Consider the following 15,091-nt stretch of genomic DNA (forward strand, 5'->3'; position numbering starts at 1 on the left):
GAACAAAGTATCAATATTTCAATTACTTTACAGAAAATGAAGCAAAACATGATACTGGGCTGTTCAAAAAAATAGCAGTGTCTGCATTTTTCATTACAAACTCAAATATTTACTCAATAAACTGAAAAAAACCATTCAGATTTAGCATTCCTGTGAATCACTAAGCTAATATTTAGTTGTATAACCACTGTTTTTGAGAACTGCTTCACATCCGTGCTGCATGGAGTCGACCAACTTCTGGCACCTGTAAACAGTTATGCCAGCCCAGGATGATTTGACAACCTTCCACAATTCCTCTGCATTTCTTGGTTTTGCTTCAGAAATAGCATTTCTGATGTCACCCCACAAGTTTTCTACTGGATTAAGGTCCGGGGATTGGGCTGGCCACTCCATAACCTGAATTTTGTTAGTCTGGAGCCAAGATGCCGCTCGCTTACTGGTGTGTTTGCGGCCATAGTCTTGTTGAAACACCCATTTCAAGGGCATTTCCTCTTCAGCATAAGGCAGCATGACCTTTTGATATAAGCAAATTGATCCATGATCCCTGCTATGCGATAAATAGGCCCGACACCATAGTAAGAGAAACAGCCCCATATCATGATGCTTACACCACCATGCTTCATGGTCTTCAGAGTGTACTGTGGCTTGAATTCAGTGTTTGGGGGTCACCTGACAAACTGTCTGCGGCCCTTGGACCCAAAAAGAACAATCTTACTTTCATCACTCCACAAAATGTTTCTCCATTTCTCTTTAGGCCAGTTGATATGTTCTTTGGCAAATTGTATCCTTGTTTTTTTTACATAACATCATACTATACTACTATCTAGGGCTGGGCCATATTATACCGTTCACGGTAATACCGGTATAATGTTAGGCAACGATAGGAAAATGAAATATCGCGATAGAATATGAGTAAAACGCGCATGCGCAGTGCCTTTGTTTTCATACGCACATGGCCGATTGTTGAGTGAAACAGATGAACCAGAATTGGTTTGTACAAATGGTGCAACTTCAGTGATGTGGAACTGGTTTGGTGTTTGTCTGTCAGATACACAAGAAAGCACATTTTTTTTGCAGAACATGCAAGCGGCCGTCGTTATTGTCGTATTTGTCGGACTAAGATGCTCTTAAATCTGGGAGTAATCTGGGTCCTAAACTCCGTATTCTTCAGGTCAAATGAACACTGCAGCATCACTGAGAGTTAAAAACTGTCTAAATTCTTTCATCTTTAATAAAACGATCAGCATTGCTGCTTTACCAGGTGTAACTATGAAGTTTAACTTCCAGGCATCCATGAAAACAAAATTTATTACATTTAACGGAGTTAGAAGTTAGCAGGAAGCTAGCGGAAGTTAGCTCGCTAATTTCGCTAGTTGCCTAAACATGATATTGCATGTTCTGACTGAGAGATTTCTGAAAAAATTCAAAAGTACAGCTCTGCTATCACTTCCAACATAAATGAAGACAGGAAACTAAACAGCAGTGACGTTTGTAGGGTTACTGAAGTTGGGCTAGCTGGTATATAATGATGTGCTACGTGATCGCTAGCGACACAGCTATGTTAGCATAACATAAACAGTGAAGCTGGAGGACGAACACTAACACTTCTCCACTTATAAAAGTTAACGTGAAGGTTCCTCATGGTTAGAGACAAATGCAATCGCATGGCAGGATGCTGTAAACGGACCGAACTTCAGTCAGGAGAACAACTGAGATAATCCATCCACAATACGAGGTTAGTCATTAATATACTGCAACAACATGGGAATAGAGCAGCTGCCAGAGAATTCAACATTAATGAATCAATGGTACAGAAGTGGAGGAAGCAAGAAGAATGAGTTTAATAAAGTTTGATTTATCTGACTGCTTTGTTTCGCTTAATGTGCCTTATAATCCCGTGCACCTTATGGTCCGAAAAATGCGTACTGCACACTGCAGTTTAATGTTGCAAAGCACCTCTTTTTAACTTCAGTGGATATTATACATGGTTATGCTCAGGATATGTCAGCCCATTTCTACTGGAAATGCCTTTTGGTTAAACTTTCAGCAAGGAATTTGCATTTGCACTGTTACATTTTATAAAGCTTTAATGTACATAAAAACCAGCTTCTTGTTTAAGTGAAAATAAATGGAAGGTTGTCTTTTTGCGCTAGTAATGTTGTGGAGTTGTATTTTGTCTCGCATCAATTATATCGTCAGGTATCGTCAGGTATATCGTTATCGCAAATTTTCAAATATATATTGTGATAAATATTTTTGGCCATATCGCCCTGCTCTACTACTATCATATTGAACACGCCCATTTCACTTAATTCAGTTACGCAGACTCGGGTGCATTCATATCATGAGTGTTGGGTTGGTTGGTTTCTCTGACTCTACTACACCGACTGATAATTTTCAAGGCACCCAAAGCGCTTTACAATTCCAATTTGCTTTGTAATAATATGATTTGTACCAAAATACTGATTGATCGGGTTACTCCTGTTGGACTGTCATTATTTTGAACACAACTGTACCTTAAGCTGCAGACATGCAGTTGCGTCATTTGACCTGAAGAGAGCACTGTCGATCTGTTATTGAAAAGGCATCTATGCAGTATGTCACTGTCAGTAACTCTATAAACAGTTTAACCACAGAGGTTCAGCCTTAGTGTTACAACATCTATTCATTATAGCAGGAGGACTGATGGTGAAGCTCTTCTGTGTGATAATATTTCATGAGGAAAGAAGCTCAAGTTTCTGTGAGGCTTATACTGAAATCATATTTAACCCCAACAGAAAAGATAAAATAACACATTTGCTAAGTTATGTGACAAAACCTAAAGTTAAACATGACTGAAACAAAAATAGGTCATTTGTTGTTTTTGAGATATAAGAAATAACACACAAAATTTAAAGTCAGCATGTTTTCAGATATACAGAAACGAGTCACTATAATTCTGATAATGTAAGTAAATTGTAAGAACAATTGAAAGGTGCCTTTTGTTTATTTGAATTGCTTTATATACTTACAGGTCATTTCATTTGCATTAAATATTAATCATATTTAATTTATTAAGCTGACTGTCTTAACACAGACCTATTCTGCTCATTTCAAAGTAACCTTTTTCTCTTGCACCTCGTGCAGCCTTTCAGTTCCAACCTCTAAAGTATGTTGTTTCAGAGCCTCTTCCTTAAGGGCACTTTTTTGTTAAATACTGCGCTATATAGTGAATCTCAACAGAATGTCCTAAACATCTTTGTATTCTGTTTAGGAGATATCAGATTAAATTTAAGTAGGACTGGGCTGTACTTCTGTGTAATCCCAGTTTATTTATTTATTTAGTTTAACCACAAGTTGTTAAGTAAGTGAAGTTTTTTTTATTTAGAGTGTTGTGCAATAAAATAAAGTCTAGTAATAATCATAATTAAGTGTAACGTTAAATTTAAACACATTAATTAGCTGTTAAAAAAACATAACTAATTCATTAATTAATTAAAACAAAAGAAGCATATAACCAGCTGTGAAAAAGATGATTTGTCTAAGCTGGTAAACGTGGCATTGCAAGTTATCTAGACGAGTTATCTAGTAAGCAAGTGTTTAACTGATTCTTTAATGTATTTCAGGAGGAAGTGCAGGGGCCTTAGTGTTACTGGAAAGGTCATTGTTAGGGTCACTAATCTGGGATAAGCCGGTGGGGTTTAAGACATATACAGCTGAATGTCATAAGCATAGAAATGATAAGAAATGTCAGAATGATGTCCGATGATGGCAGCTGAAAGAAGAATGCAGGAAAAAAAATTGAGCCTTGAGGAACACCACAGGTTGGAGAAGCAGGGTTACAGGATAATTTGCCAACAGTCTAACACAGAGTCAGAGACACCAGCCAAAGTATTATTTTAAGATTATTAAGTAAAATTTTGTGATCAAAGGCAGTACTCAGGACTAGCATAGTGAGCACAGAACAATGCCCTGCATCAAAGTCATTCAGATCATTATAGACCCATTAAAGAGCACTCTCAGAGGAGTGTGGTCCTAATAACAGGGTTGATGAGGGTCAGAAATCTTTTATTTACTTAACAAGGATCTGAATAGACTTTTTACAACTTTGTCACAAGATGGTGCAGTGAGTCAGCATAACCTTTATTTAACCAGGCATGTGATGAAGAGCAGATTATTATGTAACGGTGTTGGCCCCGGGGGGGGGAGTTTAACAACAGCGCACTTCTAAAAAAAATTACAACATGACAACGAAATTTAAGAGACGACCATATTAGGAAGAAATCTGCTCTTTATGACATCATACAGAGCCAAGGCTAGAAAAACAACTGCCTGAAACTGAGCATTTAGAGCTGTGTATTACTTGCACATTTTTAAAACTTCAGTTAATGTTTGATGTTTAATATGAGGATCCAGTACTGGAACAGGAGATCTATATTACAGAAAGTTAGGTAACACAAATTTATTTTGACATAGTGGAACAAACCTATAATGAGAGTTTTTAAATACATGTACTTCACACCTGTGGAACTAAAAACAGCGATCACTATCAGAAGATTACATCATCTGAGTACTTCCTGTGGACTTTTATTATGACAAGGACACAGAGGAAGACTTCTCTTGCCCTTAAAAAAAGAACAAAGTCTCAGCTGTTGGGTGGCTCCACCTCTCCTCCTCCCTTTTCCTCCACCTCCTGTAGTAGCTATAAAAGTGTGCGTGTCACACACTGATGAGACTTCCCTCACAGAGATCTCATTATAGGTGCACTGTGAGAACCTGCAGATTTGAACTACTTCTTCTCCTTGGAAAACAATTAAAACAGCACAATGGTGAGTATCAATCCAGACATTATTTACTGTTATTAGTACAGAACTGCTTCTATTCAGCCGTAATTACCCCAAAATGCAACATATTAGACTTGAAATTTCTTCATAATTTAAGGTTTCCTCTTGTATCTTCACACTTTCTTCTCAAACCCAAGCTTCAGTCTACTATTTCTACTCTACTGGCCCCAGGCTGCTTCTCAAAACACATTTCTGTTTTTGGCGCTGATGCAGGAAATACCTCCTACCTCAGCCACGGAAAACAAATGTATGTTTAAAACATAGAGTCAGTCAGTGGAAACAAGCTACCGGGTAGCTGGCTTCAGCTCCGGCTCAGGGGAAGGTTAACTTTTTCCATATGAGGCCTGGAGGACTGTGTGTCTGTCAGGAGGGGTGTGCTTGTTTGCCCGGCTGGTTGGGAATGCTGATGTGGCTTCCAGCAGGCCGCTTGTGTATTTTGCATTTATTTTTGTTCAGCAGCGTGCTCACAAGCTGCAAAAACTCCAACCTCCGGGGTCTTTGGAGTGCACAACGTTTTGAGCAAAGTTGCTCGAAATGTTAAAGATAAGGGAAATCAGCAGAAACTGTGCATAAACTTCAGGACTCTGACCTCCCTCCCCCCCCGGACTTTTACTCCCTTTGCAGCAGTTAGTGGTATAACATTTGCAGGTCATTTGGAAAATGCAGGCAGACAGAAGTGATTGAACGCAAGAAAACGGTTTCTTGTGACACTTCCTACTGAGGAGGGGGAAGTGCAGAGAGCTCAGAGACTCAATTCCACCTTAAAGAGTGAGCTTTAAGTGAATACTTGGCATCGTCTGGTCTGGACGGCTTCTGATTTGTCCACCCGGTTCCTTCTTTCACCAAAATACACACAAACAACAACAATCCACTTCACTTTCATCCGAGGAAACCAGGAAACTCCAAAATCTTTAATGACTCATAGCCACTTCTGCATTTTTGTTTGAGCGCGCACTCTTGCAGCACAAAGCTCTCTACTGTGTTAGCTTACCAGCATGGAGACCCGGACGTCAAACATGATGTGGTTTCAGTCAGGGGACGAGATACAGGAAGCACAGTTTCACTCTAGACACCCCCCTCAGCCCCCATGTTTTCCTGGAAGTGGGTATTTCAAGGCTGCGAGGCATATTGCAACACCAGCAAGCAAACAGGCCGTCACGCCCACCTTCCTCACATTCAGCCAACAGATGTCACAACAGCTCTTGCTGAATTAGCTTCATATATGTTTGCAGTGTAATGTAATGTTTGCAGAGAGGCTGGAAGCGTCAGATTGTTTGCAGATTAGCGGAGTAAAAGTGTAGCCGCCGCTCTCTGAGGGTCGTCTGAATGACACTGAATGACACTCAAAATAGCTGTCTACCATCGCCATACTTAGCAGCTCTGTCATGGTGACCCTATCCTCCCCTCCTCCGCCTCTGATCACGAGCCTTTTACAAAGGAGGGGGACGGTGGTGGGTGAAGGGATCATAATTCACAAGAAGCCCAAAGCTGAGCTGATAAATAGTTTTAAATCATGCTTATTGAGTGTCTGAGCTTGGTTTGTGGTGACTAATCCTAACTTTTGGTTTCTTGCATTCAGAAAATTCCTGAAATATCTCTCCACTGAAATCCCTTTATCTCCTCAAATGTAAAACATGCCTCGAGACTGATTATCAGCTTAATCGTATCTTATATAACGAACATGCCTGGCAGCATTGTTAGGGTTTCTTTAAATGTGTTTGTAGGCTTAGCCATAGGTTTAAACAGGCATGTTTGGCTTTAAGAATTTGAGATCCGCTTTCCCACTGAGACACCTTGTAAACATGAAGCTGTTTCTTATCCATCAATACATCAGGGTGTGAATACCTGAAGTCTTGTCTTAGCAGGTATGAGCAACACATGACGCATGTGCTCTCGTTTTTTCGTGGACAGATGGTCATCTGTTGACAGGGAAACTGCTGGGACAATGCAAACAGTGTGGAACAAAATCATCTGCAGAGATAAATATGACTCGGGTTAATAATTCATGAACGAGGCTAATTTCATATCCATGTTGCTTTTTGACAGCCTAAACTGGTTGGCTGATGTTGCATCCTACTTTCCCTCAGGCTGCTTCTGCACGATGAGACCAAACACGTTTTCACTCTCACCCACATCTTTTATAAGCAGCAAAAAAAAATACTTGAGCAGGGAGTGGAAGCACTTTGGACCTTACACACACTCTGACAAGACTGTGTTAATCACCACTGCTTGTTAGTCTAAGGCAGCGGTCCCCAACCCCCGGGCCACGGACTGGTACCGGTCCGTGAGTCATTTGGTACCGGGCTGCGAGAGTTGAGACTCGGGTGTGAAATGTATGGTTTTCAGGGTTTTTATCAGTTTTTAGCATTATTTTGTTATCATTTTTTTCATTAACTCGGTTTTCCTGGGTCTTTTCACGTGTGTTATAAATAAATCTTCTTTTTTTCGGTACCGGTACTAGTTTTATTTTGTTGTATTTATCCGCGACACCTTAAAGGCCGGTCCGTGAAAATATTGTCGGGCACAAACCGCTCTGTGGGGTTGGGGACCACTGGTCTAAGGCAGTGATGCCTGAGAACTATAAGATTGCAGATCCAGGCAATTTGAACACATGGAAATCGGGTTGTAGAGCAAATCGACTCCACCCAGCTCAACTGTCTTATAAAGCAGGTCATGACAGGCTTAAAGGCAGAAATGTTGGCAGTAAGGTATCCAGTTAAAACAATTTAGCCTTAAAAAATATATATTTTTATGTGATTTTTGATACACCACTATTTATCATGGATATGATGTCATATTAATTTTGGGCTTTTAACATTTTTTTTTAAAAAATGTTCAATTTCTAGGATGGAATAACAGTACAGCATGCATCTTTAATGACTTTGGAAAACAAGAATTGTGTGCACAAGTTTGAATTTATTTTGGATTTTCTCTAATCCGCACAGGGTCAAACATATAGATACTGCCTCACATATATACATAAACACACTTAAATCTTTTAATAAGTGGTACTGAAGATTCTATGATGTCCTATAGGAGGCCTATCTTGTTAGTGATCATCATCAATGCCTTCAAACTCAATTTAAATTTACAGCAGCCCACATGGACAAGCCAAAAAGTTTTATGGTCAGACGAGATTGAGCTGTTTGACCACAGTGACAAGTATGTTTGGAGGAGTAAAGGTGAGGCTTTCAAACCTAAAAACACTGTGCCAGCTGTAGCCAGATGCTACCACCAGCATGGTGGTGGTAGCATCATGCTCTGGGGCTGTTTTGCTGCCAGTGGTACTGGTACACTGCAAGTGGATGGAATAATGAAGGAGGAGGAACTTCCAAATACTTCAACTTCACCTCAAATTAAGAACGTGTTGAATTAACAGCTAGATCAGAGGTGTCGAACTCCAGGCCTCGAAGCCTGGTGTCCTGCAGGTTTTAGATAACACCCTGGGTCAAAACACTTGAATCAAATGATCATTCATTCATTCAGGCTTATGGAGAACTTCAGGACATGTTGAGGAGGTAATTTAGCCATTTGAATCAGCTGTGTTTGATCAAGGACACATCTAAAACCTATTGGACTCGAGGCCTGTAGTTTGACACCTGTGAGCTAGATGGTTGAAACTTGAGCACAGTTGGGTGTTCCAACTCTGCCAGAAGCTTGTTGATGACGACCAAAAGTGTCTGGTTGAGGTTCAACTTGTTAAGGGAAATTTGACCAAATATTAGTCGGAGTGTTCGTTTCTTATTTGAGTCTGTATTTATACTGTTGACCCTGTGTGGATTAGAGAAATCCCAAAATACGTTCAAACTTGTGACCCCTTTTCTTCTCTCTCTTTTAAAAAAACAACGTGATTAAAGACGTATGCTGTACAATCATTCCACCATGTAAAAAGGGGAGTTTAAATAAAATCATTAAAAGTCCCAAATTACCATGAAATTTATGCCAGTGATTAGTGGATGTAAACTTTTGACAACAGCTGTATATTAGAGCAAAAATAAAAAGAATATTAATGACTAAAATGTCTTTTTTGTTTTCTTCCTCTACAGCGTGAGTGTATCTCCATCCATGTTGGCCAGGCCGGTGTCCAGATGGGCAACACCTGCTGGGAGCTGTACTGCCTGGAGCACGGCATCCAGCCAGATGGCCACATGCCCAGCGACAAGCCCACCGGAGGCTATGACGACTCCTTCACCACCTTCTTCAGTGAGACCGGCAATGGGAAATACGTCCCCAGAGCCATCTTTGTGGACCTGGAGCCCACTGTTATCGGTGAGGGTTTTACTCTGAGCGGGTTTTTAAGACCTAAGGGTTTAGGGCGTCGAAAGGTTGGTGGGAGCTGTTATTTTATTTGTCATTTAGAGTTTAAGGTGATTAACTTTTTCAATCAGTTTTTTAAAAAGCTAAAAGACTCCTTTCATGCTTTTTGTCTGAGTTTTTGCTACGGTCTGCAGACACAGGCAAACTGTGAAGTATCACAAAGCTGTCATACAGTGGTTTGTCATCGCACTCTTTTATAAATAGACTAGATTGCAGACACAATGAACTAAGATAAGCCTCACCCTGAAATGTTACATACTTTCAATGCTCAGCATTTGGCCGCAGAGGGACCCGGTTAAAGTCCAGCTGGTGAACATAGTGGAGCATTTAGTAGTCGAAGAGCCCGATGTTTTTCCTCAGGAGCTAAAAAGAGGGAATCTCAACTTCTGTTTATCAAGAGGACGTGAGCTCGGCTCTAAGTGGAGCTGATTCTTATGTAGTGGGCAAATATTTGTTTCTGCTGCCCCCAAGTGGCCAAAAAACTCATAACGTGTGTGTAAACTGAGCTATAAAAATGTCCAAAGCTATGAAGTTAAAACTAGTTAATCATTTTCTGTTATCGGTAGCAGGTGGTTCCAAGATAATGTTGATGCTGTAACAGTCACTTTTATGAATTTATCTCCTGGCCGAAGTTCATTTCAAATCATTCAAGTAGGCTGGGTTTCTCTGTAGCCCAGCCCACTTGAGTTTAAATCAGCCAGTCAGATCCACTCTTCTTCTTTCACTCAATATTTTCATTATGCCTTTGCAACTACAGATGGAATTAATACAGACTTAGAGCTGCATCAAGAGTGTTAATATTTATTGCATGTTGGCTCCTTTTTATTGTTTACTTACACCCACAAAAGCAAAAAAGAGCCTTTGTAAAGTTTCTGTTCTTCCAAACGCCATTAACAGAAACTACAAACTGGACCCAAATGACCTTCAGGGGGACTCCTAATGTTTTGGCATCCATTTTAATAGTGCGGTTCGATTTTTAAGAGCAAATTTTCTCACTCAGCATGAACAGTCAAAGCATTGCTCGCTCTCTCTTGCTCTCCTTCAGATGAGGTCCGTACAGGAACGTACCGCCAGCTCTTCCACCCTGAGCAGCTGATCTCCGGGAAGGAGGATGCTGCAAACAACTACGCCCGCGGCCACTACACTGTGGGAAAGGAGCACATCGACTCTGTTCTTGACAGGATCCGCAAACTGGTGAGAGAAGAGCAGAAACCTGGAGAGATTTTGAGTGTGGGGCTGCTGAAATAAATGGGCTTTGAATGTTGTTTTTGATTCTTAAATTTTAATATGTGCCTTTTTCGGTCAGTCTGACCAGTGCACAGGTCTCCAGGGTTTCCTCGTCTTTCACTCCTTTGGTGGAGGAACCGGCTCTGGTTTCACCTCTCTGCTCATGGAGCGTCTCTCTGTAGACTTTGGCAAGAAGTCCAAGCTGGAGTTTGCCATCTATCCAGCTCCTCAAGTGTCCACAGCTGTGGTGGAGCCCTACAACTCCATCCTGACCACCCACACCACCCTGGAGCACTCCGACTGTGCCTTCATGGTGGACAATGAGGCCATCTATGACATCTGCCGAAGGAACCTGGACATCGAGCGCCCATCTTACACCAACTTGAATCGCCTCATCAGCCAGATTGTCTCCTCCATCACCGCCTCCCTTCGCTTCGATGGAGCCTTGAATGTGGACCTGACAGAGTTCCAGACCAACCTGGTGCCCTACCCTCGCATCCACTTCCCTCTGGCCACCTATGCCCCTGTTATCTCAGCAGAGAAGGCCTATCACGAGCAGCTCACCGTGGCTGAGATCACCAACTCTTGCTTCGAGCCGGCCAATCAGATGGTGAAATGTGACCCTCGCCATGGAAAGTACATGGCCTGCTGCCTCCTGTACCGTGGTGATGTGGTGCCCAAAGATGTCAATGTCGCTATCGGCAATATCAAGACGAAGCGATCCATCCAGTTTGTGGACTGGTGTCCTACAGGCTTCAAGGTGGGCATCAACTACCAGCCCCCCACCGTGGTTCCTGGAGGAGACCTGGCCAAGGTGCAGAGAGCAGTGTGCATGCTGAGCAACACCACTGCCATCGCAGAGGCCTGGGCTCGACTCGACCACAAGTTCGATCTGATGTATGCCAAGAGGGCCTTCGTCCACTGGTATGTGGGAGAGGGAATGGAGGAGGGAGAGTTCTCAGAGGCCAGAGAGGACATGGCTGCCCTGGAGAAGGATTATGAGGAGGTCGGCGTCGACTCGTTCGAAGAAGATGAAGAGGGGGAGGAGTATTAAAAACAGGAAGTGTTTATTTAAAAAAAGAGCTTTTTTCATGTCATTGTTATCAGTCTCATGCAGAAGCAGTTTAATGACTGTAGACCACTAATAAAGACTGCAGAGCAGCAGTTTGTCTGAGCTCAATCCCACGGTGTTTGGTTTTATTGAAGAACGACTCTCCACTGAGAGAGACTGTGTCTGTATCTTCTTTTTCTAATAAAACTCTTCGCACCTATCAAGCTTGTCCTCATCAACACTTTATTAAAACTCTATGATGCAGATCTATAATGAAGGTTTAGAAGCCAGGCACTAAAAAAAAAGGAAAAGGAAGTTATAAAACCATAATGTGTGCCTAATAGTATATGTTCATATGCAGATTCATTATTACAGTACTGGTTTAATAGACCAATAAAAAGCCCTTCTTAGGAAATGTTGAAGCTTTCTGGTCCAACGAAAATGGCTTTTAAACAGGCTGTCCAATAATCTGCATCCTATTACACATTTTTAGATCGAATGACACCTGAAGATGGTATTTATTTTATAGAATAATATGTCGTTCTTCAAAAAAAGAAAAAGATCAAGTTCAAAGTATAAGTGACGCAAAGATAAAAAGAGAGTTTGATAAGTGGTGTAGGAAAGAGCAAACAATGGAAAGGTTAAAAAAATCCCATTCAGATCCATAAATTTTAAACATTTTCTATTCTACCAATAGAAACGAATATTTTGTTATTTTTCTGTAACTACATAACTAACCATAAGATAACAACACTAAAATCTTCCCTAAACCGTTCAATGGCTGTATTTGGCTTCTGGGTTATAATGTGGGTGGTCCACCACTAGATGTCAGTGTGGGGTGACTTTACGCAGAACAGACTTTTGCGCCGTACTTTATTTTTAAATGTATGCATTTAATCAGGATGGATTAATCAAAAGCAACATTTTATATTAGTGACCCCTCTGCAGATTTTGTACTCTAAAACTGTCAAAGCAAGGCTCGATTCCTCATTTCTTGCAGTACAAAGTGTTTTTTCTTTTGGTCTTTATAAATTTTCTGCTGAACCACCAGAGACGAACTTAACTTACATCTTCTGAAGTTTCCGCCGCAGCTTCTCCTCCCTTCCCTGGATGAGGCGCTCTGTAATTGCTTTGATGTAATTAAGGCTCAATTTGAGCGGAGTGTAGGCACAGCGCGGACGGGGGATTTATAAAGGTCACAGAGGGCTGAGAGAGAAAGATAAATGTTCTTTTCTCCTGGATTTCATAAGTCTGCTGCCACAGTCCACCAACTTTTACTGTTACTCGCTTTTTCTCGACGTGGCCGTGAGGCCCTAAATCACATCTGTCAGGGTTTCAGGGTGCCACACAAACACACCTGCTCAATATGGCAAAAAAAGGAAATTACAAGGTGCTGATATCGATAAATAATCACAGCAGGGTCGGGACAGGCTGCAGCCTGGTCGTGCACAGATGGATAAAGTATTGACGTTTGCTGCTGCAAGTGTCAAATGAGGACAGATTATAGCAAGTTTAAACAGAAGAGAGAACTGCAAGATGATATTTGATAGGTTAGATTTCAGCAGCTCAAAAAATACTTAAATAAGGACAATCAGGACACTGAAATCAACCTTCTTCGATATTGGAGACAGCAGATAGAAGCGGCAGAACAGAGTTCTCCTTTAGAGATAGGGTAAAAAGTTCAGTCATTCAGACTCAGGGTACTGCCACTGCTCCTCCAAATTGAAAAGGAGCATCTGGGCATCTGACTCGATTGCCTCCTAGATTATGTGTTCCCTACAGGACAGAAACCCAGGGGCAGAACCGGGGCTCATTTATGTCTCTTAGCTTGCCTGGCAACTCCTCGATGTTCCTCCAGGTGAGTTGGAGTACGTGGCTGGAGAAAGCGAAGCCTGGTCCATCTCTGCTTAGGCTGCAGCCGCCTTGATTTGGACCCAGATAAGAAGCAGAATATGGATGATGAACTGGTGGTGCAGTGGTAGCTCTGTTACTTTACAGCAAGGTCTCTTTTACTCAGTGACAGATCACCATTTCGGCAGCATTATCAAATATATCAATACAATTGTTTCTTGTTACCAAGATTCCTAAATCACAACAGTGTATAAGAGCAGGGGGTTCCACTCTTTCTAATCTGTTCAACCTTGTTTTGCCAGCATTAAGTTGCCATTTCAAGTTGGATCACTGCATGATGGACTTTTTTTCCTCCCCAGGTTATCTTTGTTCACCAACTATGAACCTCTCTTACTGGGCAAGGACCAACAGATTGTAGCAGCAGTCACACTGTGAGATGGTCCTCGTGACACTGTCTACATTTAAATTTGTCCACAAACTGTGTCCAGAGTCCATTGCAGCAGCCAACTCTGTGATGTCAAACATCTAAAGACAATGCTGTCCATCCTTCAAGTCTGAGAATCAGCTGTCCTGTGTGCACCCAGCTTAAGAAAATGACTGGATTTCAGGAGGCAGCAGCTGGACAAACAGCTGTTGGAAATAGGTTTAGTGCCACATCAACAGGCCAATGCCAGCAAGGTCATGTAAATATAAAATGTGCCAAATTTACCTTGCTGTGCAACAAATATATCCAGAGAAAGTAGCACACATGTAAAGCCCAGTCTCATTAGTGCAAACTAACCACATTTTGCATAACTTATACTCTATATGTGAAGTTCACAGTTGCTTTGTGTCATTTTTATAAGAAAAAAAAGAAAGAAAATAATTTAAACTTTGGAAAATTTAAAGGCAACTATGTTGTTGCTAATTTATTATGTTCACAAAGCATTTTCACCCCTCCTCAGCTCATGTCTGAATTTTTATAAGAGGTGCACTTCTCTAGGTTGTAAAGCCAAATGTGGCACCATTTTCAGTCATAGCAGTGACCGATGGGTGGAGGCTTCACATCGAGTTCCTGACTAATCTTCAGGCTCTGCTACTGAGCCGAGACCTGAAGTGGTCTATAGGGAAATGCTGCTGATTTGTGCACAACAGCCACTAATCATTTCTACCTAGAAAATGCTGACTGTACACTACTTTGGCTGCAAATGAAGGGAGGAAATTATTCAGGTACAAAGGCCCAAGAAGTTAACAAAGGAAAACTTGATTTAACCACACACTGGTGGAAAACTGATGCCTGTGGACAGCAAGTCTGCTGTTTTTACCCGTGTCTACATTTAAAATATCAACTCATGCTGAAAGTTAAGACAGCTGTTGTAACTTTAATGCCAAACAGACACTTTACACAGAAAATATGAGAACCTACTTGTAGCTTGAGGAATGTGGGTTAGAGGATGGGGGACAGGAGACGATGAGGCTGGGAAACACTGCGGACATGTTCATGAATGACTCTGAAATGACAGCAGGAATTATGTGCATGATGCTACTGAAGACGCCGAGTGTCCCCTGATGCATCTGAAAACAATCTCTGCTCTGGAGGAGAGAGCTATGAACACTATTCTTAACTCAATAATAATATATTTATAGACCTTAGTAAGACATTGGTCTTACTTTAGATACGGTAGTTAGAACAATAAAAGCTTAGTAAAGGAATACCACAAAATGTAAGGTAACGCAGTTAAACACAAATATAAAAATAACCATCTTCTAAAACTTATAACTTGTGTTAGCCAATGAGCACGTACTTCCTATTTCCTTCTGAACCAGAACAGATAATTTAAAT

General features: G+C 41.2%; 1 protein-coding gene across 1 annotated transcript; it reads left to right on the plus strand.

The window, feature by feature from the left end:
* Positions 1–4,657: 4,657 nt before the first annotated feature.
* Positions 4,658–11,638, plus strand: LOC101486701 (tubulin alpha-1C chain). Its single transcript, XM_004575351.5, has 4 exons — positions 4,658–4,808; positions 8,870–9,092; positions 10,186–10,334; positions 10,447–11,638. Exons 1-4 carry the CDS (start codon positions 4,806–4,808, stop codon positions 11,419–11,421), a joined length of 1,350 nt encoding a protein of 449 aa, XP_004575408.1. The 5' UTR covers positions 4,658–4,805; the 3' UTR covers positions 11,422–11,638.
* The last annotated feature ends 3,453 nt before the right edge of the window (positions 11,639–15,091 follow it).

The sequence above is a fragment of the Maylandia zebra genome, linkage group LG23 (genome assembly GCF_041146795.1).
Source record: "Maylandia zebra isolate NMK-2024a linkage group LG23, Mzebra_GT3a, whole genome shotgun sequence".
NCBI classification, from domain to species: Eukaryota; Metazoa; Chordata; class Actinopteri; order Cichliformes; family Cichlidae; genus Maylandia; species Maylandia zebra.

What these genes read in the sequence shown, in the direction of transcription:
- LOC101486701 (XM_004575351.5), top strand. An exon ending in CCTGGAGCCCACTGTTATCG is followed by an intron (nt 9,093 to 10,185) that starts GTGAGGGTTTTA and finishes GCTCTCCTTCAG; the next exon opens with ATGAGGTCCGTACAGGAACG. An exon ending in TTGACAGGATCCGCAAACTG is followed by an intron (nt 10,335 to 10,446) that starts GTGAGAGAAGAG and finishes TTTTTCGGTCAG; the next exon opens with TCTGACCAGTGCACAGGTCT.